Genomic DNA, 27,959 nt, shown 5'->3' on the forward strand with positions numbered 1-27,959 from the left:
GCAGGCGTGTCCAGTGTGGGTATTCGCAGAGGCTGTGTTCTAGCTTTTAGTGCGTGGCTCCTCCCCCTCTGCTTCACTCCCGGCAGGACACGTGACGGAACGGTTGGTGCAGCGGCGGCAGCAGCTGGCGGGTGACTGTGGAGAGGGAGGGAGAACCGTGTACCGGCGGTGAGTGCTGAGGAGGGAGAGGGGCCGGGAGGCTGCTGCTCCCGGGTAGTGGGAAGTGGCGGGGCCTGGGCTGCCTGTACACCGACTGTCAGGGCCATAACACTAGGCCTCACATACGGTGCTGCCCATTCATCTTCACAGCTCTGACAGTGGCCGTAAACCAACGCCGCCGGCACGACACTGCTCGCCTATATAATATATATATATATATGTTTATTATACATTACTGCTGCTCCTTGGATCCTCATTTGATGGGCTTATAAGTATATTTGTACCTAGTTGGTCCCCGTGACCAGTTGTCCCGGCCCACCCTTGTGTGTGTGTGTGTGTGTGTGTGTGTAGATAGGTAGTATCTCTTTAAAAGGCTGCTCTCTTTCCTCACTCCCTTTTATAATGACTTTTGAGAGGCTTTCACCTTTAATTCCACAATTGATCCCCATCATTGTCGCCTCCTGTCACACACTGTGCTGCTATGGCTCTTGGGTAATAAGTGGGTGGGGGTGTCACTTATTTGCACCCTTCCCCCATGTTTAGTGTCATCCCAAAATAATTGATTTTAGTGGAGATCAAGGGCCCTACAATGACTTGCTGAGCCCCACCATCATCAACTCTGAAAACCATTTTCCTTTGGCTGCAGTTTAAAAAAAATACTTATTCACCCTCCCTGGGTCCAGTGCTGCTCATCCGCTGCTGTTCCCAGTGTCTGTCCGCAGCGCTTTTGTCCTGTCGATAGCGCTGCTGCCGATCTGAGACCTCCCTCAGCTGCTCCACCTGAGTCACTGATTGGCTGTCGATGCGATGTCAGCGATAGACCTGTGGAGGGTGATGAAAGCACAGTTTGTCCACTTTTTTTTTAAAGAAATCTACTTCATCTGCTGATATGAAGGTGGCTACAGTGTCATGTTGATTTTGCCTCTTTAGACTGTGCTTCTGTGGAGCAGGCGCTCTGCTTCAGTCGGCGCGGCCTGGATGGATGAAGGGGTTCCAGGAACAGTATTAATGATCAAAACCCCCTTTGCTTTCTGTATCTGCAGGTGTAAATGCTGCTGATCTAGGTGACTTGTCACTTCCAGGTGATGTGCAGTTGGGCGTCACGTGTATACGTATATACACATACACGTGACTTGTGACTCTGACATCACTTGGGGCATCTGGTACACAGCGGCATCCTGCTCTCTGCACACATGGCAGCTTCCCTGTGACCCCCTCCTCCCCCGCTGACTAATTTCTGTTGTCAAGATTCAAAAGTACCAGCGCGAAACGCATCTCTCACTGATACTGTGCAGGCGAGTCCCTGATGGCTGCAGACACCGCAGAATAACCTTCGTAGATCAGGCAGGGTTTCCTTTTATTTCCAGTCTGTTTCCTGGCATAATGATGGGACACGAGTAGCTACGGTGGCCCGTAAGTCCATGGCTGTCATGGGGTGATGAGGGTTGTATTTTTGCGGTTACTGGATGGGGAAATCTGCACAGTGTGATCAAAGTTGTGCGAGTTGATTACTTGCGTTTCCACCAATTTAACTCCGATCAAGAACTGAATTTGACAAGTGGGGGTGTTTTGCACAAGCTCCGCCCCCTTTGTCAGTGCTGGGCAAAAATGGCATGATAACGCCAAGTGTCACGATTTTAACACGTCTTAGCTTTTTGCTAAATGTTTTTGACTTTTCAAAGCTTTTTGTCAGAATTGTGGCTTAAAAGCTTTGAGGAGTTGGGATATTAACAGGAACTTGTCAAGTCCCCAACCATTGCTGTTCCAGTAGGCTTTATTCTACCAGTGTTTTATGTCACTGTAATGACTGAAGAATTAAACGGGTTGTCCACTATTCAGACTACCCCTTCTGAATCATTGTTTCCCCCCAGTAAAATAACATACTCTCCTCCGGTGCCGGCGCCCTTCCAGTGATGTCGGCACTGGCTCTCCTGGAGCCTGTATGACATTGGCCGTAAAAATCTTATGACAATCGGCGCTGGCTTTGCTCTCCCCTCATTCAGAAAAATGAAGCCATCCAGAAGAAGTGAGCTGCTGTAGCTCTGGAGCCAGCACTGATTGGCCGCAAAAGTCTGTAGTCTGAATACTGGACAGCCCCTCTAACTTTCTTCTGCATTGTCCCATGTGCTAGCCATGCCTCATTAGTCCAGTGGGCTTTCCCTTCCCATAACTAGTCCTGCATCTGACCATCTAATCACTCCTCCCTGTGCATGATTGAGAATAACAGTCCTGAAGTAACCAGCATTGTATACAGTGTCCAGCAACCGCAGGGAGCCATGATTGGGGTATCCAAGACTCATCCAGGAGAAGACGCCCCCTGCAGGCCACTTCTGTATGATTGGCACAGGCGATGCTGCGGATTACAAGTTGATTCTTCAAAAATTGCAGCGTAAATAAGTTACAGAAAACACCCTGTTAAGATAAAGAAATCTGCCTCCATTTTGTGATTGGGGACCTGGCAGGTTCAACCTTTTTTTTAATTGGGAAGAACTGCAAATGGTAAAAAAAAGAAACACTAATCTCCTTCAAAAAGCAGATTGAGTGCTGATGCTCCAGCAGTCCCTTCAAGCTTCACTACACGTGACCGCTGCTGCCAATCATGGGCCCCTGCCGGGCCACTATGTGTTGTACGACCGGCATCAATGGTAGTAATGTGAGCACTGCCGTCACGTGCGCTACTCACTGGGCAAGCATGCACAAGGTCACGTCATAGAAATGTTGTACAGATCTGTAATACAGAGCCCATAGCCAATAGTGTGCCATGCTCTATCACACACCATTGGGTCCATAAGGGGGCGCCGTTACACTCAGGGCTGACACTGAATAGTTTATGGATCATTTTGGCTTCATGGGCTCTGAGGGGCAGTAGTTTATTATCTCCTCACCACCTGGGCATATGTCTTCCGCGCTATGATCCTCTTTCACACACCCTGTTTTCCAGGGTTTTTACTGTAATCCTATTAGTGTGAACATGAAGCTGACCCGTCATTTGCTTGTAGCGTCTCTGGTGATTTTTATCTTTTATTGTATTATGTGCCGTTCTTTGGATCTTCATCCGCTTTTCTGAAAGTTATAACCAATCTTTGATTTCCAAGGTCGATGGGGTCATGTGAGCGCTCTCAGGGCTTAGGACGCCATTTATTCTGTAACCTCCACTTACCGACGCGCGTCACTGGGCAGATCGCATAGCCAGATTCTTCTGGTGGTGAAGTATCGGCAAATACTGAGCCTTATAGTTTACTACTTGCACTGATCTATGAGTTGTAAAACCTGGTGTTTTTGGACATAAGGGATCATTTATGTGGTGACTGCTGGGGGGACTGCCGCTTGTTCAGTTTTAGTTTTCCCTAGAGATAAGATGGCACCAGAGCTGTCTGGCTGCCCCTTATCTCCCCTGGCTTTAGTGAAATGCAGGTCATTTTTGGGATGGACGGACAGTGAGCTGAATGGTCATGTTTATGGCCACCTTTTACCAGCATGAATTCTGTGTTGGGGTCCCGCCTGCAGCTGCTCTTATACCCCAGCAGAAGGACATGTGCGGAGACTGACATCTCTCTTAGTGTACGACGTGTGCGGAGACTGACATCTCTCTTAGTGTGCAAGCCATTGAATATTAAAGGGGTTTTCGATCTTGTGCAGATGCAGGGGATTCTGCGGCCTGTATCTGTGCATGACTTTTTGATGCTGCGAGGGTAAGTGACCACATGGGTTAATCATGCTACCACCGCCATCTTGCATCCTGTGGACACAATCTGCTGTCATCCATATTTTTTCTCATTCATAGCCTTCAGGTCAACAGCTGGGGTCAGGGATAAGCAAACTGACACACACCGTAGCATTAATGGCACGTTAGGCCTTATACTGTGAAGCTTCCTGCCCCTTTGAAGCTGATCAGTCACATGAATATGCTGTTTTATGTAAGTGCAGCTTATGCCAAGATCTTGTGGTCTGAAGGACACAACAAAAATCGTGACTGCAGCACATACATGGCTCCTATACATCCAGATGACCTGATCTCATATGATAGATGTGATAAATAGACAATCTGCAGATCACTTTATTTTAATAATTGTTGTCTTACTCCTGAAAAATCGTTCCAAAGTGTTGGCCACTAGAGGTCTCCCTTCTGTGTAACTCGCGGTCCTTTGCCTGTTGTCACGTGTAATCCATATCTAGCAGCAGGGACCCTGTAGGCTTGGTGCAGAAAGTCAGGGAGTCTTTCTCAGTGCAGGCAAGCCATTGGACAATGGCAGGAACAACGCATGCTGGGAAGCAAGGGGAAGGAAGTTCCAGATCATATAGTGCTGGCAGATTACTGATGAAGAAAAACTGCCCTCTCAAAAAAAAAAAAAAGAAAAGAGTAAATTACAATCTATGCAGCTTAAGTATAGGGCATTGTTCCTGGACCTATTAGACGGATATGTGCTTCAAAAGTTTTAACTAGTGGGGATAAGGGCAGCAGGATTGTACTTTTCTATAGGTTGTAGCTGAAGGGATGAGTAAGCTTTTAACCCCTTTGCATGCCCTGCTGTTCATATAGGTCATGACCAGGTTGCCAGTGTATGGAGCGGGCTCAGGAGCTGTGCCTGCTCCGTGCAGAGCAGATGTCCGCTTTAACACGTAGCCAGCATAGACGCCATTGTTGCCCCGTCACCACCATCTTGGTACTCCCTATAGCTGAGCGTCAAAGGAGAGCACAATTTATGTACTGTGATATTGCAGTAATAAGCAATCACAGGTTAAAGTCCCCTTAGAAGAATTAGGGGGGAAAAAGCTAAAAATTCAAAAGAAAAAAAAAATGATATTGCGCTCCTTTTCCTGACTTTAAAATAAAGAGATAATTAATATAATTGTTATCACAGCGTCTGTAAAGTCTGGTCAGGCAAAATATAATATTGAAAACCTACAATGAATGCTGAAAGCGAAAACTCAAAACCGCAGATTTGCGTCTTTAGTCATCGCAGTCCCCTTCCCCCTCCGAAAAAAAAGAACTTGCAGTTAGAAATGCTGAGTGTCATGTGTACCCCATTGATGCAGCTCAGCACGCAGAACACGTGCCCTCACACTGATAAATCCACTGTCAGATAACAAGTCATGGCTCTCAGAAAATGGCAACAAACTCATTTATTTTTTTAATATCAGAATTATTCACTACTAAAGTATTAAACACTTTGAGTTTGGTATGTCTGTTAGAGTACGAATATGAAGAATCCTATTTCCAGGTTATTTTTACTGTACAAAAAAGTCCCTAAAAACAAAACAAGAAAAACCATGGCAGATATGAAGATAACTAGATGGTGGCCCGATTCTAACGCATCGGGTATTCTAGAATATGTATGCAGCCGACCGGGCGCAATCAGCAGAGCGGTGTTTAAATGTGGTGCCAATAATGCTGATTATTCGTGACCGGTAACCGCGACCAATCAGCAGAGCGGTGTTTAAATTTGGCGGCAACATCGCTGATTGGTCGCAACCACCGGCCGTGACCAATCGGCAGAGTGAGGTTTCAATTTGGCGCCAATACTGCTGATTGGTCGCGACCGCAACCAATCAGCAGAGCGCTGTTTACATTTGGCGCCAATGTCGCTGATTGGTCGCGTCTGGCGTCCGTGACCAATCAGCACAGCAGTGTTTAAATGTGGCGTCATCATTGGTGATTGGTCACGGCTGCTATTTAAATGTGGCGCCCAAATCGGTGATTGGTCGCGGGCAGCGGCCGCGACCAATCAGCACAGCGGTGTTTAACTTTTGGGCCAAGATCAGTGATTGGTCGCGGCGAGAGATCGCGTCCAATCAGCGAATCGTATTGGTGAGGACCGGGGAGCGGCGCTGCCTGTGCGGCTACTTCCGCTGCGAGAACCCGGGACATGAGCAGGCGCTCGCAGCAGAAGTATCCCGACCGGCAGCGCCGCTCCCCGGTCCTCCCTTGACACCCTAGCCGCATGGAGGTCAGCGGCGCCGGCGGTCGGGAGATGAGCGCCGGTCATCTCCCAGCTGCATCGCCGCTGAGCTCCGTCCCGCAGATGAGCCGCTAACGGCCGCCATCTTTTTTCAGAAATCCCACGGCGCTGATTGGCCGCTGCCGGACCAATGAGCGACGTGGGATTTCCTAGACGGACGGACGGGATAAGACGGTTATATAGATAGATAGATAGATAGATAGATAGATGAAAGTGCAAAAACTATAAAAATTGGCTGGCTCCTATCGGGTTGAATTTGCATTGGATACATAGGTGTAAGTCCACTGTATTCATTATGGATGGCTCACTGCCTATACCCAGTACACAGCAGCCTGTCAATGATTACGGGGGCAGGGGGAGCTCTCCCCGCAGAGCAGCAGATTCCTGTAAACATCAGGTCTCTTCATTGTATGAGAAGTCCTGGGATGTCTGTGATACATTGTTCCTTCCTGTACACATGCAGCACCTCTGCTTGCTGTCATTCAAAGCTTCATACATAAGTGATGGTTCCAGAGCATTTATCAGAGTTCTGTAGGGATCATCACATCCCCAGGACAGTCATATCCAGAGGAATAAGGTGGCATTGCTGTCCGGATCTCCTCTGGAGAGCACACTGACCCATAGGGTTTATCGGACCCTTTCACACCTCCGTCTACCTTCTATGGCTCCGTGTGCCCGCTCCATTAATCTTGGTGCATGGACTATACTCGTCTGTTTTTGTGGATCAGATTCGGCCATTCATGTCCGAGACTTGTTTTCCTCCATTTTTCATCCACATTTTAACTAATTCATTGCTAAGTGACAATGGAAAAATAAAATATAGAAGTTTCCGCCTTCATTATTTTTTTTTTTGTATTTTTTTAAGAACTGGTGAAAAAAAACCACATGTCAATGTAGGGGGAAAAAAAGTACATTTTTAATGAATGTAAAAACATAGGCGGCCGTGTGAATGTAGCCTAACTGCAGAGATTATCACACAAGGGATTGATACAGAAAAAAGACTTCTTAACCCCTTTACAACCTCGGATGTATCTATACATCCAAGGAAAAATTAGACAATAAAAAGGAGCAAATGCAATAATGAATAAGGCCCAGCGTGCGCTACTACTAGTCATCATGTTCCCTCTGGAATAACCACTGTACCAGTCGCTGACTCGTTTTGTTAAGATTATGGAAATGTTTTTGCTATGTATACCCTTTTTCACATGTAAAGCGCCATGGAATAAATGGCGCTATAATAATAATAATAATGAAAATTCCTACTATTTACAAATACATTTTTTTGTTCCATATTCTTTTTGAGCTGTCCCTATCTTAAAATTTTTCAACATATTTGACTTTTTTTTTTTTTTCCCCCTTGTTTTTCACTGTGGATTTTTATTAGACTGTGCCCACAATGCAGAAATGCTCCAGATTTTTCCTGAGCGTTTCTGCATCTCCCTGGCAGAAAAAAACGCATGTATCTATATCTATATATCTCTACATCTCTATTAATTTTTTTTTTCTTTTAAAAATGTATTATTTTTTGAACGCCAGGAACTTTTGCACAAATATTAGTCGTGCTTTATTTTAACTTGACATGCAGCTTTTGCTCCTAAAAAGATGTAGAAAAGGTAATGGCCAAAATTACCCAGCATTTTTGATATTGTGTAAAATTCATTAACCCATGTGTTATTTTGAAGAATTAGACTATAAAATCTTCAGAAAAAAAAAAAATAATTAAAAAAAAAAGTGACCTAGAATATAAATAGCAAATGGAGACTTTGGCCCTATGTGATTGGATCCTTGGGGAGGTCAGTGCCCAGTAAATGTAGTGTACACACCGCTCTGATCGCACCGTACCGTGATGAACGTTCTCCTATTAGATGGCTGATCTCTGTAATGAATGGTCCTGAGCAGTGACTGCCCCCCGGTGTCAGGACGGGTGTGATGCCTGAAGGCCCCCACCTCAGTGTTTGGTGCTCGGGTGCATAACTCTGTAAGGTGTGGACTGATGGGGTTTTCCCTGTGCAGTGAAACCTGTTAGACTGATTCATTTTGTGGGTTGATTTTTATCTATTTTTTTTCCCATCAGCGATGCCGTTTTTTTATGGTTTCAATAGCAGATCAGGTCTTTTGTGCGGCCATCGGCCACTTTACTTTGTCAAGTAAAAGCCACTAATTGCATGATTTATATTTTCTAATTGTTACTGGTAGGAATCCACGGTTATACCTGTAATATGTGATATCTGCTTGGGCGGTCTCATCAGACATCCCCTTTAATATGGGGCTGCTGATCCCTCCTATACGCACATGGTTTGCCAGTAGTCCTGGCGTTGTAATGCTGCTGCTTAGGGAGCGTTCACACTGCGTTCTGGCACCCGTTCATTGCTCCCGTCGGGGCTTATGTCTGAACCCCCAACAAAATGGGATTGGGGCGTATGTACAACAGCGTGTCCCTGCAGTCAGCTACTGTTAATCCTGATTGAACAATGGCAATGTGTATGAATAACAATGCAAAGTTATAAGAAACGACGCTCCAGAATTGCTATATTACTGGTAAACCAAGGAACCTTGATGACCACGAGTGTTTGCAATTCCAGGTATAAAATGATTATTTTTTTATACTTCCGATACGTGAAGCTGGTGATTTCCAGTACAAGCTTCATGTCTTGTCGGTCACAGATTGGATCTAAGTGCTCAAACAATGGCTAATAGCATGAGGTCTCAGTATTCTCCAGACAGATATTTATTAACTTAGGAAGCCATTAAAGGTCTCTCGTCTTCAGGGTAATTCTGCTAAAGGCTCTTCGCTGATCGTCGCTGAGGCTCCTGGGGTTGTGTGCCAGTGTGATGTTTGCTTATTCTCTCCCTCATCCCCATAGACAAACACTTGCATGGGCCGGGGGTTCATGTTCATTTCCACAAGGGGGTGGACTGATGCCTGGTGGGCACATTTGGTCGGGTCAGACCCCTGATACATTGATCTGATGTGTGAGACGGAGGTCAGCAGCCTGCAGCGCTCCAGCTGTTGACGCCACTGTTTCCCCTCCATACACTGGAGATAACAGCAGATCGGACCCCCACTAGCTGGTATTGATAATGTATCATAAAAATCGATCATCAGTGCTGGAAAACCCCTTTAATAAAGCAGCCACCAGAGGCCGAGTTTGTCAGGATGTGGTGATGAATGTCCTGCCTGCAAAACAGGTTCTTCAGGATTTTCCTGCAGAAAGTTGAAGCCAAAGCTGCCATTACTGATGGGTGACAATAAGGCTAAATACCCACACTGCCTTTTTGTGGTTTTGGTGCTGTGAATTTACAGACACACTTCTGCACAAATTAGCCAATTTAGGTTACTGCCACTTTATAATTTTATTTTATGCATTGCTTTATATGGCACGATCATATTCCTCAGCGCTTTACATACATTATCATCACTGTCCCCATTGGGGATCACAATCTAAATTCCGTATCAGGATGTCTTTGGAGTGTGGGAGGAAACCAGAGAACACAGAGGAAACCCACGCAAACACTGGGAGAACATACAAACTCCTTGCAGATCTTAGCTACGGTGCTAACCAATGCTACAGCATTAAAGGAAAGGGGGAAAAAAAACAGTGTGCATGAGAATTGACATCCCATCCGCTTTTTGAAATGCAGTACATACGCACTGTGGGAGCTGAGCCGAAGTCTAATTTTGGTTTCTTGATAGTTTTATAACTTGCATGGAATAGAATTGGACCAGACCTTTTATTTTCATACCGAAGACTCCGTTTAATGTAAAGTTATGAAAATCTGCATATTCGGTCATATTGGCTCATTCTTAAGCCCATAACCCACCCTGACTTCATGGCGGCATCGTTGCATACATCCCCGTTGCTATCAGACATGGCCATCAGCAATCAAAGCGTTGATGGCAGACAATACTGCGCTCACTGTGGCCTGGTCTCCTTAAAGGGAATCTGTCAGCAGGTTTTTGCTATGCAATCTGAGACCAACATGAGGTAGGGGCTGATATACAGATTTCAGAGATGTCACTTATTAGGCTGTGTGCTGTGATGTCCTTACAATAAAGGTTTTATTACCAGGAGATGATCACTGCTGGACTAGCTCCCTAGTGCCAAGTGGTCTGAAAATGCCCCCTCCTCTGATAAGCAGCTCACTGTCAATTTATGATGTACACAGAGAGCTGTGGTGGGGGAGCAGCTTTCTGGGCTCTGCTACATCTAAGAACTCTGTCATAACTGCTGTACCCAGTAAACTAAGTGACATATCACAGAAATCGGGGTCTTTGTTCCTTCATTATGCTGCACTCAGATGCGGTAGCAAAAGCCTGGTGACAGATTCCCTTTAATTAGTGCTGGTTCTGTGCTGTCTGCTGCTTAGGCAATGGCTACACACTCTGGTGGTCGGCTGTGAGCATTCACGTGATAGGACGTCACCAAGATCTGGGAAGCTGTAAAGCTACAACAGAAGCATTAAGTTGAGGGTCCCTCAGACACATGGATACACTTCCATGGGACAGAACTGGGAAATGAGCTGAGATTTTTGTCTGGGGTTGTGTAACCCTGTGCTTGCAGAGGACTGCTGCAGCTTTATTTGTAATAAATCTGATCAGAGAAACCTGCTTCTCTCTCCTCCTGGACTGATCATTCATTTTTATTTCTTGGGTAAAATCTGTGTTCAGTAAATACGGATTTCCCTATTACTGAGTGCGGAGATGACTGTTGGTGCTCATAAAGTTCTATGGAGAACGGTAACTGTGGGTTCAGGAGAATGTCCATCGACCTGTGGCTTCTCTCTAGCTGCGGAGCACCAACACCTCCCAGCTCAGTAATGGGATGTCCGTCTTCACTGGACATAGGACAGATTTTCCCATGAGATGAGTGATGATCAGTCCGGGAGAGAAGTAGATTCCTCTGATAAGATATATCATTACACAGTTGCTTATTTTCTTCTGTACTCTTGATCTATTAAATTAAAATGATGGTTACTCTTTAAGTTGTGTATTTCTGATTGGCGTGTTTTTTTTTTTTTTAAAGATCATGGATCTGAAATGGCTTTTTTGCCTGACCTTCCTGCTTCTTGGTGTTGTGCTGATAAAGGCCCATGATGGGCATCACCATGGTCACCACCATCACCAACATGACCACGACCATGACCATGATGATGGACTTGATATAGAAGATGACCTCGATGATCTCATTGATGATGAAGATCCAACACCAGACGCCAGTGCTTCACCCCCCGCTCCTAAGGTTTGTCCCTTCCACCGAGCCTGAAACTTACTGTTCCAAGACAAGTCCATTGTGAAACCAGTGCAGGCTTAGACAATGCTATCGGATGATTATAAATGACTCTACAGACCTGCAATCCCATAATGGCTTATCTGACATTGGAAAAATAATTTTCTTAAGTTTTTTTCTTAAGTTAAAGATCTACATTTTCTTAGGTGATGGCACCTCTCTCTCCTCTGAGGCCGTGCCTGGTATTGTATCTCAGCTTATTAAATGGTGTTGGTCTCAACATCTGGACAGACAGAGAGCTGAAATATTTTATGGTCTTCTCTTTTAGCTTCCAAATTCTTCATCTTTTATTATTTTTAGGTTACTTACAAAGCTCCCGTCCCAACTGGTGATGTCTATGTCGCGGAGTCATTCGACAAGGGAACATTGGAGGGGTAAGAAATGTGATTTACTTTGTTTCCTGATATAATCTGTTGAGAAGTAATAATTAAAAGCCCCTCACTTCATAGGTGGGTTCTTTCCAAGGCCAAGAAGGATGACACCGATGATGAGATTGCCAAATATGACGGTAGGAACTTCTTAGATGTCCTAAATTGTCACTTTCGCATGGCCTGTGTACTCCGTGCTTAAAGAGGTTGTCCACTACTTTTACATTGTTGTCCCATCCTAAGGATAGAGCATTAATGTGAAAGTAGTGGAAAACCTCTTTAAATTTAATGGCGGTAGTATCTTCATTTAGAAAATTGCAATGTCTGTGCTTACTTAGAGAAATGAACGCCCTTCTACAATGTCTGTATATGTACTTTCCATTTAATTCAACAGGATAAGAACTATAACTCGCCATTGCAATCGCCATGCTTGTCCTACAGCTGGTCACATGCCGCACATCATTAATGTGACCACTGCAGCTAATCGCTGGCCTCAGCTGCAGCTCATCGCTGGCCTTAGTTGTAGCCATGTAAACTATATATGTGAGGTCATTGCTGCAGAAGCATCAGATCATTGGTGATTGAACATCGGGGGAATTGGTGTTATGTTAGGTCACTGCCTATCAGCAAATGTCTTGAAAATCCTAGAAAATGGCTTTTAAAGAGGGAACAATCCTTTTATATTTTCATTATAGTCCATTTTGAAATGCCTGGCGCACAGGACTAGAATTCAACTCAAAACCCACAAGGGGTATTTCTACCTCAACAAGTAAGGCTTAAAGGGCTTGTCCAGAACTTAACATTGATGGCCTATCCTTAGGATAGGTCAGCAATGTCTGACCGGTGGGGGTCGACACCATTTTTTGGTATTGCAACTCCGTTCTGATTGAAGTGACTGGGAGCAGAGCTGCAGTACCAAAGAACGGCCACTACACTGTACAGAGCATAACAGCGCCGAATACAATGTGCACATCTGACCACCTTGAGAGTTGCAAACAGCTGATTGGTGGGTGTGATTATTATCCTTCAGGTAGGCCATCAATGTCAGATCTGTGAGGGTCCGACGCTTAGCACTGCTGCCAGTCAGATGTTTGAAGGGCTGTCCCTCATTCTTTATACTGCTCCATACTTTTAACACTGTCTGTACTTGATTTTGCAGCGCATTCCTTTCCACTAAAGCAGAGCGAGCTCCTCCGCACAGGGATCAATAGGGACCCCCACCAGTATTGATTAGAAAGAAGCTGAGAACCCCTGCTTGATTGCTGGCACCCAATGTGCGATCACACGGCAGAGGGTTAGATGCTGAGCTCTGGGATAGAGATGTCCTGACAGGACGAGAGGTGCAGGACCGTCCTACAGAGGACTATTGTCAGGGTTTACTAATAAGCTGCTCCTGTACCTATTGTGTACCATGAACCTTTAGTGATGGAGGAACATGGGTATATTGTGTAGGTGATGCTGGACTATGTGCAATGTACAAGAAGCTGCATTCACTGCTGACTGTTTCTGATATTATGTAGGCAAGTGGGAAGTGTCTGAGATGAAAGAGACGAAGCTCCCCGGGGACAAAGGACTTGTGCTGGCATCACGCGCCAAGCATCATGCAATTGCCATCAAGCTTAAAAAGCCGTTCGTCTTTGATAAGAAGCCTCTGATTGTGCAGTAAGTACAGCACTTTTCCTGTCCCCTGAGAGGGGCGATTATCCTAAAGACTCGGGTCAAGTTGAGTCAGCTTTAGGTTAAATGATGACTGTTACGTATTAGAGAAAGCCAAGTTAACATCTTTATGGCCTGCCTTATTATAGCTTTACAGTCATGAGAAAAACTAAGTGCACCCTCTACGAATTCTATGATTTTACACATACACACATAACACACCTGGTCCTTGGAAGGTATTTAAAATGAGATCTGCACAACCTCATGTGAGAAGTTGGTCATTATTTAGAAAAAAGTAGGCCAAAATATTCAAACGTTGTGTGTAAAATTAAGTACACCCCAATCGGTAGCTTGTAGGACCACCTTTAAAAGAAATAACTTGAAAAAATAGATGTGGGCCAGAATTCCTGCAGCCAAGCTTCTTCACAACTTGCTTGTAAAGGGGTGTCCGGCCTTAGGGTACAAGTCTGCGGTCGGTCACTATGTGACTATAGACTTGTAAATCTTCGCACAGTGTGTTGAGGATTCTTTCGGGAGCTCAGTCATGTGACCAGAAGTATCCAAAATCACATACTTGCGGTCACACTCCCGGCATCGGAGAATCCTCACCGGGCGCAGTGTACGTGGTGTGAGGATTCACAAGTCTGTAGTCACATAGTGACTGACTGCAGACTTGTTACCCTAAGGCTGGACAAACCTGTTAAGTTTATTGAGGTTTTATGTACAGCTCTGGAAGGAGAAGACCTGTCATCTAAGAAATCCTAACTGCAGATGAAGATTAACCCAATATCTGGAGGTAAATAAACAGCATTTTGATGGCCAAACACCTCTCTTCTATCCAAAGGACATTGTTCCAGATGTCTTAGACGTCTCGTAGTTTGTTCAGATGCAACTTTGCAAACCTTGGGCATTTTTTTCCTAAAAAAAAAACAACTTTCTTCTGGCAACCTATCCAAACAAGCCATACTTGTTTTGTCTTTGTTCCTAATATACATACACACGCACACCGGGTGTACTTCTTTAGGTGAATGCAAAGAGCCTGCTTACAAATTAGTGATGGTTACCAAAATAATCTGAAGATTTCCATCATAAATCCCATTACTGGTTATTGGTCTAATTAAAAGGTAACTAAACTTTCATTTTTTGTTAACAATTTTATGAAGCATGGTAAGTGATAACGCTTTGCATATCACTTAATTTGTGGATTTGTCTTCATTCCTGTAAATAGTAAGTGGCTTCTAAACCCGGCTTATCCCCAGTCTATTTGCCTACAGTTAAATTGATACCAGAGCCCTGATCCCTATGTACTTGGAGTATGGATTGTGGCAGAAGAGGGGGCGGCAGCTTAACTTTGCGCTCGCTCCTGAGTAAAGTAGTGAGTTGATGTGTAGCAGTGGCTTAGCTGGACCGCGCTCTGCCTCCTGCACTTTTATCTGCACACTCCCCGCTTGTGCCCAGAGCTACTGAGCGGAGCCTGCGCTCCTGCCATGCTACTGTGTAGCTGCTCTAACCTACCGTACAGTCTCCTTACATGATGGTGTCTTATGTAATGTGCATCAATGAATGGACCCTGACCACCCTCTGAGTACTCTAATGGACGCATTGGATTTGCCTCCACAAGCACCCTGTTCTCATAATGTCCCATAGTAATATATATTATGTTAAAAGTATGTGTTAAAATAAGCTAATTTAACAATTTAGTATAACTAAACTTTCATGTTCAGTCGCTGTTGCAATACAGTATCTTAGATCGGCCCTTAGTGGTAAACCTACAAAAAAGTCCTTTTTTAAAATCTGTCCCCCTTTCTGTAACAATTATTTTTACATATCTGACACAGGGTTTTTAGGGGATGGGGGCTAGTAACTTATTTGGATTGGCAGTGCCTTTTTTTATTTTTTATCTATTTTTTATTTATTTCCCATATTGTGTCCCCCATAAAGTCATAAAAGACCTTTGGGGGCATTTCAACATTTAAATTTTTTTTTTAATCAAATTTCCCCTGTAACTGGGGCTGGTATATTAGCTCCAGTTACAGTTGATAGTCAATCTCCTGCCTCCAAAGCAGAACTGACTGGGTCTCCTAAGACCCTTCAGCTCCTCTCCCTCCCTATACGCAGCAATCGCATGACCACCGGAGCCGGAGGAGGTAGTGCTTAATGTTATTGTACACAGCACTTGTTTTGCGCGATGTCTGCAGTGATCAGGAAGGCATAGATGGTAATAAACAGTCTATGCCTTCTTTGTGGGGAGTCCAGCTGTGATGTTTTAAGATGCAGAGCGGCGGGATGTGTAAAATCTATGGGCAGTCTGCAAGCGGTTAAACATCTGGAAGTCCTTGGAAGGTACTGGTTCTTCTAGAGATCTTGTCTTATAAGAAGGCAGTCTGAGGAAAGCGTTCTCTATTGCCACCTATGGGTGAATAATCCGTACTGATGGTGAGCAAGAACACTGCAGCAGCCACTGTCCTACAGCTGGGTATCTGGTATGTCTGTTACACCCCGTCATGTTCCAAGGCTTTTTCATTGGTCAGACATAAACTTAGTGTAGCCGCGGTGCAGGTGGAATATGTGGACTGCCCACGGCACCAACACGTCTTTAAGACTTGCCTCTTGTAAGGCAAAGAAGTCATCCTTAAAAAAAGGTAGTCCGTCTACTGATGTGCTGGTACGCCCAAACCAGATGGTTTAGTCAGTAGCCCTGTACAATCTGTGCTGTCATTAGTCCGCGTGTTTGCTTTTTCAGGTATGAAGTGAATTTTCAGAGTGGAATAGAGTGTGGAGGAGCCTATGTAAAGCTGCTGTCCAAGACCTCCGATCACAGCCTGGTAAGTGCCTCGTAAAGGGGTTTCCAGGGTCAGAATAATGGGGGGCATTACCTTCACATCTGTATCCCACTGAAGTGAATGGGACAGCGCTGTGATGCCCATCATTGCTGCTCCTATGTAGATGGCATGCTGGTAGTTGCTAATCTTTAAACATGGAAGAGGCCCTTGCCCTCGATGGGAGACATGTTTCCTTTTAACAGATTTTCATGGGGTACATTGAGCTTCAACAAACCAATACTAAAGACCTATCCTAATAATAATTAATCAATAATCTAAAGTTAGACGATTTCTTTAAAAAAAATGCATCAGACATAATAACTTGGACCTGTTGTTTTTGTTATTTTGTGGATGCATCGAAACGTAAAGATCTCTATTCTTGTCTCAGGATCAGTTCCAGGATAAGACTCCTTACACCATCATGTTTGGTCCTGACAAGTGCGGCGAGGATTACAAGCTGCACTTCATCTTCCGTCACAAAAACCCCAAGACTGGAGAGTATGAAGAGAAGCACGCCAAGAGGCCAGACGCTGACCTGAAGTCCTTCTTCACAGATAAGAAGACGCATATGTACACCTTAGGTAAGCGATCCTTACATTTTCTTATTATAGATGGGATGAATACATTTTTTGGTCACGGTATTGCCTTAAGAGACCTGTATGACATATCAATAAAACCTAGACTGCAAGTATCGCATAGACTACAGTGAGAATAGATGCACACATGCATGGTGACCTTTCCACTTCATCTACCCATACTGGAGTGCTAGGAGGACTTCACTAGATCCCCACTATTACACTATATGGGGGTCCCAGAAAATGCTCCTCAGGCCGTCATTAGTACCTACATGCCCTGCTCTGGACTAGTCCCAGAAAATACCCATGTGCAGCCTCAGACGCGCGTGTTACCACTTGGATGGCATCACTGGTTACAGATTGTGCACCACTGTCACAGATGTAAAAAAAATTAAGCCCTTCCGGACCACCTATGGATTTTAAATGTCCAGACGGTCCGATCCTACTCTGCAGTGAAGTTCCTAAGCGTCACTGTATTGTAGCACATCTAGTTCCCATAGAGAAGGCAGAGATGGTTTATTACAGTCTCTGCCTTTCCAAGCACTGTGTATACTGTAATAGGAAGCTCTGACGGCTCTGTCTCCTCCATACACAGTGGTCATTTGATAGCTGGGAGCAGGGCTGAAGCGGGAGCTGCTGGGTCGTAGGAGAAACAACCAGCTCTGTTTAATATACCAATTACCAGGGAAATGAGATGGAATTAAAATACTGAAATATCCCCCTCCAAAGGTCTTTTATGATGGGTGCAATGTGTAAAATAAAAAAAAATGGGTAAAAAACAATTAATCTAAATCGCTTTTACTAGCCCTACTCCATAGAAAAATAAAGTGAAATAAAAATGAAGCCTTATGTATCATGATAAAAATGATGCACGAAATGACTTGGAATATTCGAATGAGAAAAAATTCTACAGGTCTTTAAACCAACACGTAAGGGAAAAAACCCTGAAAATGTGCCTGCTCAGGAAGTGGCGTAAATCGCCCAGTCTTGAACTGGTTAACCTATAAAAGTAGCATCGTTCAGCATATCCAATGTGTCCTGCAAACGTGGTGTGAATAGATTCTAATACATGTGGCCACATAATCATTCACTTCCATTAGGAAACCAGCTAGCGTCGCCGGAGAGATTGGATGCATTTATGGCATGTCCTGTGGATAACCCATAAGTATTAAAGGGAATATCCCTTTAATTGATTAACACTTTAGCCTCTTGTCTTAACCTGGTCTCTCTTTATTCTTTTCTATGCAGTTTTGAATCCAGACAACTCTTTTGAAATCCTTGTGGACCAAAACGTTGTAAACAGCGGCAACCTACTCACTGATGTGAATCCCCCCGTGAACCCACCCAGTGAAATTGAGGATCCCGATGACCGGAAACCTGAAGATTGGGATGAGAGACCAAAAATACCTGATCCTGATGCTGTGAAGCCTGATGACTGGTAAGCGATGACAATACGCTCATGATGGCACTGGGCCCTTTTTAGTGTGTATTTAAACTGGTTGTCTGGCCTTGGGGCTGCGTGTTGAGTATTCTCCTATGCCGGGAGCTTGTGGTCATGTGACCACAAGTATGCGGTTTGCATACTTCCGGTCACATTACGACTAGACTTATCTGACCTCGCTCAATTCACTTGTATTGAGTGAGGCTGCGCATGTCTAGTTGGCATGTATTCAAATCACAGCACCAAGGCTAGCGAACATTCTACAATGCAGGGAGATTTTACTATTTTTTTTTCCCACGCGCCACCCTTTATGGCCTTATAGGGTTTACAGCGCCAAGTATGCAAATTTTCCCCTTTGACCAAGGGAGCATTAAAGAGAATCTGTCGCCTTGGAAAATGCTATTTACCTGCTGATATTTTTAATTATTTATTTTACTCGCTTATATAGCGCCATTAATTCCACAGCGTTTTACATACATTATCGGCACTGTCCCCACTGGGGCTCACAATCTAAATCCCCTATCAGTATGTCTTTGGAGTGTGGGAGGAAACTTAAGAACCCGGAGGAAACCCAGCCAAACACGGGGAGAACATACAAACTCCTTGCAGATGTTGTCCTTGGTGGGATTTGAACCCAGGATCCCAGCACTGCAAGACTGCAGTGCTATCCACTGAGCTGCCCATAGATATAGGGTAATACTACCTACAGGTGATGAAAATCACTATAGGTAGCCCAAATCTAATAACTGGCACTTCTATATAACAAAACTCCTATAGAGAAAGGGAAGTGGATGCCCAATATAAAAGTTATACCTTTTATTTTATTACAAAAGAAACAAAATGCAAACATATTAGAAAGAGAGTATATGTAGAGTAACCATGTCACTCGGGAAGACCTATAATACTCCAGATCTAAAAGATATAATATCCTAATGTTATGTCAAAGTGGACACCGTAGATCCGGGATCCCAAACACTCGTCCCGCTGGCCGCATGTGGCCCGCGAGCCCCTGAGATAATCGCAGCCCGATCCACGGGCCGCCAATGTCAGCATTCCTTTACAACTGATTGTGCGTCCTAAGGCCGGTGACTGACTTCGGCATCTCGGACGCGGCCGTGCATGATGTCACTGCCATGTGCCATCCCGGGTGTGAAAGAGGACACTGTTCGCCAAGGTAGCGAGATCAGGTGATAAGAATTTTTTTTGTGTGCACAGAGCAACAGAATGTAGGACATTACAAGTACAAGATGGGGACATTATTACAACATGGCAACCAGTATGGGGACATTGCTATAAGATGGGACCAGGATGGGAAGATTACTATAAGATGAGGACCAGGATGGATGGGAAGATTACTATAAGATAGGGACCAGGATGGGAAGATTACTATAAGAGGAGGACCAGGATGGATGGGAAGATTACTATAAGATGGGACCAGGATGGGAAGATTACTATAAGATGGGACCAGGATGGATGGGAAGATTACTATAAGATGGGGACCAGGATGGATGGGAAGATTACTATAAGATGGGACCAGGATGGATGGGAAGATTACTATAAGATGGGGACCAGGATGGATGGGAAGATTACTATAAGAGGAGGACCAGGATGGATGGGAAGATTACTATAAGATGGGACCAGGATGGATGGGAAGATTACTATAAGATGGGGACCAGGATGGATGGGAAGATTACTATAAGATGGGACCAGGATGGATGGGAAGATTACTATAAGATGGGACCAGGATGGATGGGAAGATTACTATAAGATGGGACCAGGATGGATGGGAAGATTACTATAAGATGGGACCAGGATGGATGGGAAGATTACTATAAGATGGGGACCAGGATGGATGGGAAGATTACTATAAGATGACGACCAGGATGGATGGGAAGATTACTAGAAGATGGGGGACCAGGATTGGGGCCAGAATAACTATGGGGCTAATTTTAAAACCATACAAGATGGCAACCAGAATGGGGACCATTATTGCAGGACGAGGGACATAATAACTATAAGGGGCTAATTGTAAAACAATACTCTGTGGGACAGATTGGTGGGACGAAAAAAAGAAAACCTTTTTAAAAAATATTCAAAATAAGTATGGAAAAATAACAGAAAAATATTTGACCACTAAAAATGTTTTATGTAAAGACTTGTACCATAACCCATATGATAAAAAACATTAAAATACATGCTAAGAATTAAAAAAAAAAAAAGTATTATATAGAAAAATGAACGGTATCACTGAAAATGTCATCTTCTCCCACAATGAATGCGGCCCTTCATATTCCGATTTATTCTATGTGCGGTCCATTTACCCTTCTGAGTTTGAGACCTCTGCAGTAGATGGTCAGATGAACACAAAGTACCATATATAAATCCCAAAGGCGGCGAAAGGTTATGTTCAGGATAAATCATGAAATACCATCAAAAGGCCTAGTGATGGCGATTGATGGAGTAAAGACATCACCTTAATTTTTTGTGTTGACGTTTACCTAGTTTATAGGAAGTGGGGTAGAAATAACCCTCAGTAAGATTAATCTCTACCAGTCCAGCAGCACCGAGCTTGTTAAATACTAAAAAAAAAAAATTTTGTATGCTTTGATCCAGGGATGAAGATGCTCCTGCAAAGATCCCCGATGAAAATGCAGTGAAACCAGAAGGCTGGCTGGATGATGAACCAGAGTACATCGCTGATCCTGATGCAGAGAAGCCTGAAGACTGGTATGTACATCATGTCTCTAGTAGAATACATTTTGGGAAGTTTTACTTTTTTATATATATTTAAAATTTTACATTTTATTGTAATAGGGATGAAGATATGGATGGGGAATGGGAAGCACCACAGGTAGCAAACCCCAAATGTGCATCTGCTCCTGGTTGTGGAGCCTGGCAGAGGCCAACAATTGACAACCCGAACTACAAAGGAAAATGGAAGGCACCGATGATCGATAACCCCAATTACCAGGTATATGTTTTTGTAAATCTTAAAAAATTCCATGCAGGACTTGCCATGATTGGAGTCTGTTCTAAGACTCTGGTCACACAATACAGTCTGCTGTGATTGTCTTGTAAACTTCAGCTGCAGAAAGCTCAGGAGACACGAGCCATAGACCAACCTTGTCACTTCTTGTTGCAGGGTATGTGGAAACCACGCAAAATCTCCAACCCTGATTTCTTTGAGGACCTTGAACCGTTCAGGATGACTCCGTTCTTTGCTATGGGTCTGGAATTGTGGTCCATGACTCCTGATATTTTCTTTGACAACTTTATCATCTGCTCCGATCGGGTTGTGGCTGATGAATGGGGAAATGCTGGATGGGGTCTGAAGAAAGCTGCTGATGGCGCTGCAGAGGTAAGAAACTACCTCCTGGAGTTAATATGTTGTCTTCTTCTTAAAGTGGCTCCATTAAAGTGAATAGGGCTATGATAGCGCGAACTACCTCTGGAAAGTTATGGAAAAGTTTTTTCAAGAAAGCATTTGTTTTTCTAGTCTTGAACAATCCTTTTAATAAAATTGAATGAGAAATGTTACTATATTGATTCTTCCATCATGATTTGAGTTATATATATTATATTTTCAGCCCAGCGTGGTAGAAAAAATGATGTCTGCGGCTGAGGAACGACCATGGCTCTGGATAGTCTACATTCTGACCGTGGCCCTGCCAGTCTTCCTGGTCATCCTGTTCTGTTGCTCGGGCAAGGTAAGTGTTAAATGGCTATACAATAAAATCACTTGTATATACACACAGGTACACATATATATCGGAAGACCCCTTTATCACTCACCTGCTGAATAGGTGATAATGTCTAGATTTTTGAAAGTCCAACTAATGGGAGCCGCATCGATCTCCGAAACTGGGGACTTTTTATCCCCATTAGAGTCGAGTGACAGTGCGAAGTTCCTATAGGACTGTTATAGGGTACAGCCCTCCTGCAGTCCCATGGAGAATGAATGGAGAGCTGGTCATGTATGCGCACTGCTGTTTTTTTCTAAAGAGCATAGAAGTGCCCCTTTCTGGTGATCGGTGGGCATCTCGGCAGTCTGATCTTCAACTATCTAGCAGTGCTCACCTGTCCTAGCAGATACCCATTTAAGTCCTCGTTGTAAAGGATTATTACCCATCTGCAATTAACAAGTACCCAAGTCTTAAGTGTGTGTTGGTGTTTATTATGCAAAACATATAGGGCCTGATTCGTCAAAACTTTTACGCCAGAATTCAGGCATAAAAAGCTCTGAAAAGTTGCAACATTTTGGCGTATCTTGAGGCTGTGCTAAAATTGAGTTACTTTTCGCGTTCTCCCCCTCGTTTTCACCCAGCTCTAGAGTTGGCATATGGGTGTGGCGTTCTGTCATAATTCTTACTCCAGCAGGGACTGGAGCAGGATTTGAAGTGAGGCGCACACAGACATGCACGCCCATTGTCCTGAATCATTCAGAGGCCTGCGCCTCTTACAGGATCAGGAGTGTATGACTCCAGTACGCCTCCTCATCGAGATCAGCGTTGAATCAGGGCCATAATGTTTAAGTTCTAATTATATTAATTCCAGACCTTTTGTGCACTATACTGTAAGGTGGTAACATACCATAGTAATAGAGCTGCTTACATGGGTTGTTTTTTTGCACAGAAGCAGACTCCAGATGCAAGCCACAAAAAGACTGATGCTCCACAGCCTGATGTAAAGGAAGAGGAGGAGGAAGAGGAGGAAAAAGAAGCCGACAAGGAGGGTGAAGATGAGGCTGCAGAGGATCCAGCGGAGGAGGAGCAGGGTAAGTTACATGGTCCTTTTTATTTTTGGGGTTTCTTCTTGATGTGCGTGTTAGATTGTCTGTCCAGTTTTATAGTCTTATCTCCTATGTTGAAAACAAATCTGTCAGAAAGCGGACTTCGCTGCATGTTGCCAAGTGACTTGGTGTCTAGTGTAAGTCTGATCCAACTATTGCCCAACAGATCTAATACACTTCTAATAGGATCCACCAAGGTTTATGTATTTTCAGTGGCAAAAAGAGATTTGATTCGTCCTGCAAAAAATAGCTTTATTGCATTGTTTTCCGTCTGATGCACAGTATGCCTTTTTTCAGAATCTCTTTCTTAATATCTTGCATTTTGACTATTCCCAACCTTGTAGTGGATTCCTCTTCTTAAGAGACTTGTGTTCAGCAGATGTCAGAGGCATTATAAGGCCTTAAACAATATTTCTCGCTTTTAATTTTTAGAAGTAATGTTATTACTTTGAAAATTCTGTCAGTGACTTTAAAATTAATTTTATACTCCAGTAACAACTGCTTTAATTAGACAGCATGAAAATAAGCAAGTTTGGAGTTGACTTGCTCTTTCTATCTACTGTCATTCTTCTGCAATGAATGCCTTTTATCTTTCATAGTGTACAGCTCATTTCCATGCAGCCTAGCCTCCAGACTCTGGCCAAAAGTGAGCAGTCCAGCGGAGGAGTTAACTCTTAACATCCCAGTCAGTTCAGCCCATTGATTTCTACAGTAGTTATCTGCTCACCTTCTTCCTTATCCCTCTCATCTTCTGAAGAGATGCAGTTATAAATCCCCAGCCCCGCAGCTTTCAGTGCAGGTCTGCTAATATCTGCTCACTATCCAAAGTCCTTTGCTTGGTACAATGCCCTATTATCTCCAGAACACACAACTGATAGCTGAATGTGTTACAGCAGAACTTGTGCTGAGCTTTATAGTTCTAATACTACAGTTCAGCTATTACCAGAGCGGTCACTCTAGGAGGAGAGCCCGTCCCCACAGAAACCATGAAGGAAGGAGACTGTAGAGCGCGGAGGTGCTTGAGACAACTTTGAGTATACCCCTCTAAACATGTAACAGACCGTCACTGCTCTGTTCGGCTGAGCCTGCTGGGTTAATAGTTTCTGGTACAGATTTGACAGTAAATGAAGCGATCATATAGCTTGAAATGCTATAGCTTTGTGTCCTGTGTGGTTCATGTTCTAGTTTTTTTTTTCTACTTATGCTTTTTTTTTAGCTCCTGAAGAAGGGGAGGGAGATGCTGGGCATGGAAGTAATGAGGAAGAGGAGGAGGAAAATGATCAAGAGAATGAAGGCAAACCTCAGGTAAGCCATAGCAATCCACCCCAGTGTATAAATGTTTAATTCAAATCTTGCCTTGTAATTAGGTCTTTTGCCTTTTACTGGGGACGTTTAACACCTTTTGGTTCCCATTCAGCTGTATGGAGAAGAAAGCTAATGACTAATGTGGTGAATATGGCTGACGAGTCAAAGCGTAACCTGACAGGTGCAGGTTCAGCACGTCACAACTACTGAAGATCCACAGGTTGCAGACTGCTGTGTAGAAAGAAACACTGTTACTCCTAGTCACACAGGTGTCCTAATGGTAAACCAACTGTAGGGGGCAGACGCTGCTGGTGATGTATGTAACTATATCCCTTGTGCAGAAGGGTAATATGCAGAGTAAACCATCCATATGACAGTGTATCAGTAGTATCTTTGTAAACAAGAAAGTGACAATCACTAGAATAGGTCAGTGTCACTATATCCCAAAGTGCTAGGATGTTTTCCTTTGCGCTAAAGGATTTACCACTGTAGATATCGTTGCGGAAATTGAGCAGGAAGCTGCACTTTTCACCCCTTTCACAGCAAAGGGAGAAACGTTCACCTATATCTGCAACATAAATTGGCATGCTGTGTATCCTAAATCCACAGCTCCTGTCACTTTATGCTGCAAATATATTTACAATTTTTTTTTTTTAAATCTCATGCACTTTGCTGGTGCTGTAAAATGCAGCTGATTTTGTGCAATCAAATATGCAGCAAAAAGTCGGCTGTGTTTTTTACACCTTGGGAATTTTGTGTTAAAGGGATTATCCAGCTATTCGGACAACCCCCTTCCCAATCAGCATGTTTGCCCCCTTAAAGTAACACTTGTACTCGCCGCCAGCACTTGCTGTCCCCAGGGCTCACGTGACCTAACAAATCTGTCCGAAGGCGAGGAGAATGAAGCCAGTACAAATTCGACATCAAGAGGAAGTAAGGGCTGCGGATAGCTGCTCACATCCTCTTGATGTCTTATACGTCCGAAGGAGGGAAGAGCTATGATATAGCTGATTGGATGCAGGGCTCACATGGCATTATGTCACATGAGCCCCGGGAGAGCGAGTGCCGACACCTCTGGAATCATGCAGGCACCAGAGGCGATTATAGATTATTTTATAGGGGCAAATGTGCTGTTTGCTACGGGTTTGTCAGAGTAGTAGACAACATCTTTAAAAGTGGTCTAACATTCACCTTTACTATGCTTACACTACCATGCCATGAATATAATATGGAAAATGATCAATCTTGCGGTTTTCACATTGGCCTCTAAGCCTAATATTAGACTTGAACTTCCTGTTGGTCACATGGACATTGGCATACAGTGATTCAGACCCTTCTGTGCACGGTGGCTCAGTGGTCAGCACTGTTGCTTTGCAGCGCTGGGGACCTGTATTTAAAACCCACCAAAGACCATAGCTGCAAGGAGTTTGTGGGTTTTCTCTGGGTTCTCCAGTTTCCTCCCACACTCCAAAGACATACTGATAGGGAATATAGATTTTGAGCCCCAATGGGGACAGCGATGATGATTGTCTGTAAAGCGCTGTGGAAATTACATAATAGTTGCTTTGAGGTATTCAATGAACATGTTTTCATCAGGACGAATGTCACTGAAGGGAGGGGGAGGCGGTGAGCTGAAACCATTGCCTATTATGAATGGTCGATCCTGTTATCAGCTATGTATAGAGCTGTTATCTTTTTTTATTTTAATTTTCTCTGTGATGGTAATGAGACTGCAGGAAAGTTATCTGTACAGAACAGAATGTGTCTAAATTTAGAGCTAGTGGACAGTGTGAAACTTTCAGAGTGTTACTGGCAGTGATCCATCGGAGCGAAGTATGCCGTTTTTCATCCATCTTGTAGGGTACCACCTAGGAGAGCAAGCTACACTATGGGCCTGACCCTTTAACGAACCTTGCCAATGACCATGTTATCCAAGGAGTCAATGTCAGACTTCACTTTTAGGTGGTTCTTGTAAGATGGCTATCTTGCTTAATGAAAGTAATTTGTGTACTTTTTCCTCTGAGCATTGCCAAAAAGACTTCATACTCAACTGGTCTCTCTAAGAAGATTCTGTTCTTACTAGAGATGGCGCAAATTGGGTCAGCGGCCACGTCTATGGGAGCCCTGAGAACCATCTTGCCTAATGGCATCCATGGTTCCTCTTTTGATTAGCCAGCCTGGCGTGACGTCATCGTTGAGGCCTGACGCTTATGTGATGTCAAGCCATGCCGGTTGATAAAAGGAAGAGCCGCCGATGCCGGGAGATAAAAACGTTTGCATGAGTTTTGATGATCTCTGCCGGCACAGAGCAGTCACAGACCACTCTTGCTGGTGATGGCGGCTTCTGCTGATGTCATGTCGACAGAGTAGAGGCTTTTCTTCCGCTCTGCTCTGTCGGTGCGTGACTGCCTGACGTAATGCTGATTGACAGCCGGCTCTCTGCTGCATAACTGCGGGGAGCCAGCTGTCAATCAGCATGACCTCAGCAGTCACGCCCCATCTAACAGAGCAGAGTGGAAGAAGTGGAGTTGCTCTGTTTGTGGAGCAGATGCATCTCCGGCAGAAGCAGTCGGTGTCCGCTCTGAGCCAGCGCCGGATACAACGGGCAGGTAGACTACCCGCCTGTTTAGTTTTTTGACTCGTAGTAAAAGAAAAAAAATAATTTAGTCCTGCAAAATCTTTTAAAATTCTGTACTGGGGCAGTGATTAGTTAGTAATGGATGTACGCTGTGTTTCTTGGCATAGATAATTATGATAAATCTCTAATCTTTGGGGTTTCTTTTTTTCTCCAGGAGGATGATATAATGAGAAGATCTCCAAGAAATCGAAAACCCAGAAGGGATTAAACTAGATAAAAAAAAAAAAGCAAAACCACCAACGAACTTGAATTATTTGGCAAATTTAATATAAAAAGCTTGCAGTTTCTACACAGTTGCAATGAAATAATGGCCACCCTGGTTCTTCGCATACTAAAGCCACACGTTTGGTCACCGAGAACGCAGCGTGTCTATAAACTGGCAAGAAACAGTCCATGATTTCTGTGTTTAACCTTAGTTGACCTCTGTGGGGATATGCAGTGTATGATAAACTAACTGTACTGTTTCTTTGATTTTTAAAGATCTTTTTAAAAGAACAATATAGTATTGCCAAACTCTTCCAAACGTCAGTGTAATAAAATGTATTAATCTTAGAAAAAAAAAGAGATCATGGAGAACACTAGGAAATTGTTAGCCATTAAAAGCAGAGGTTCTTTCCTTTTTAAGAGTGTTTGGTCCTCTATTCCCTTATGGTAGAATTCTCTCTCTTTCAGTTTTTGTTTTGTTTTTTTGTTCCTCCTATCTTTTATTAAGAGTGCTCCCTAAACAAGCAGTACATGCTGATTGGGTCCTAGACGGCATGTTTCTACCCTGATTCCATGCATGTTGCCTTTGGGTTCTGTTAAGCCGCTTGCACTGTCTGATAAAAGTTGGCCATACGGACCAAAGCTAGAAAAAGAAAATACCCACAAACCCATGAAGTTTAAGCAGGTTCAAGATCTTGTCCCTCTTTTGTGTGTGTTCGCGCATATGTAAATATAAATATATACATACAGTATA

The 27,959-nt window shown here is 43.9% G+C and overlaps 1 protein-coding gene across 2 annotated transcripts; it reads left to right on the forward strand.

Moving 5' to 3' along the window:
* The first annotated feature begins 8 nt into the window (after positions 1-8).
* CANX (calnexin) lies at positions 9-27,959 on the forward strand. Of its 2 annotated transcripts, none has more exons than XM_073649758.1 (15): positions 9-168; positions 11,144-11,359; positions 11,708-11,781; positions 11,857-11,915; positions 13,296-13,437; positions 16,175-16,256; positions 16,642-16,834; positions 18,077-18,266; positions 20,883-20,996; positions 21,084-21,240; positions 21,412-21,627; positions 21,857-21,976; positions 22,902-23,043; positions 24,275-24,363; positions 27,156-27,959. In XM_073649758.1, exons 2-15 carry the CDS (start codon positions 11,147-11,149, stop codon positions 27,207-27,209), a joined length of 1,845 nt encoding a protein of 614 aa, XP_073505859.1. In that variant the 5' UTR covers positions 9-168; positions 11,144-11,146; the 3' UTR covers positions 27,210-27,959. The 2 variants fall into 2 exon arrangements, with proteins under 2 accessions (XP_073505859.1, XP_073505860.1); XM_073649759.1 differs by having other exon boundaries at positions 22,905-23,043.

The sequence above is a fragment of the Phyllobates terribilis genome, unplaced genomic scaffold (genome assembly GCF_046119375.1).
Source record: "Phyllobates terribilis strain yellow unplaced genomic scaffold, ASM4611937v1 Scaffold_10__3_contigs__length_209671492, whole genome shotgun sequence".
NCBI classification, from domain to species: domain Eukaryota; kingdom Metazoa; phylum Chordata; class Amphibia; order Anura; family Dendrobatidae; genus Phyllobates; species Phyllobates terribilis.

Excerpts from the sequence above, each read along its gene's own strand:
- CANX (XM_073649758.1), top strand. The coding sequence starts at position 11,147 with ATGGATCTGAAATGGCTTTTTTGCCTGACCTTCCTGCTTCTTGGTGTT. Across the intron at positions 11,360-11,707 it reads CTTCACCCCCCGCTCCTAAG|GTTACTTACAAAGCTCCCGT; the intron begins GTTTGTCCCTTC and ends TATTATTTTTAG. Across the intron at positions 24,364-27,155 it reads AGAATGAAGGCAAACCTCAG|GAGGATGATATAATGAGAAG; the intron begins GTAAGCCATAGC and ends TTTTTTCTCCAG.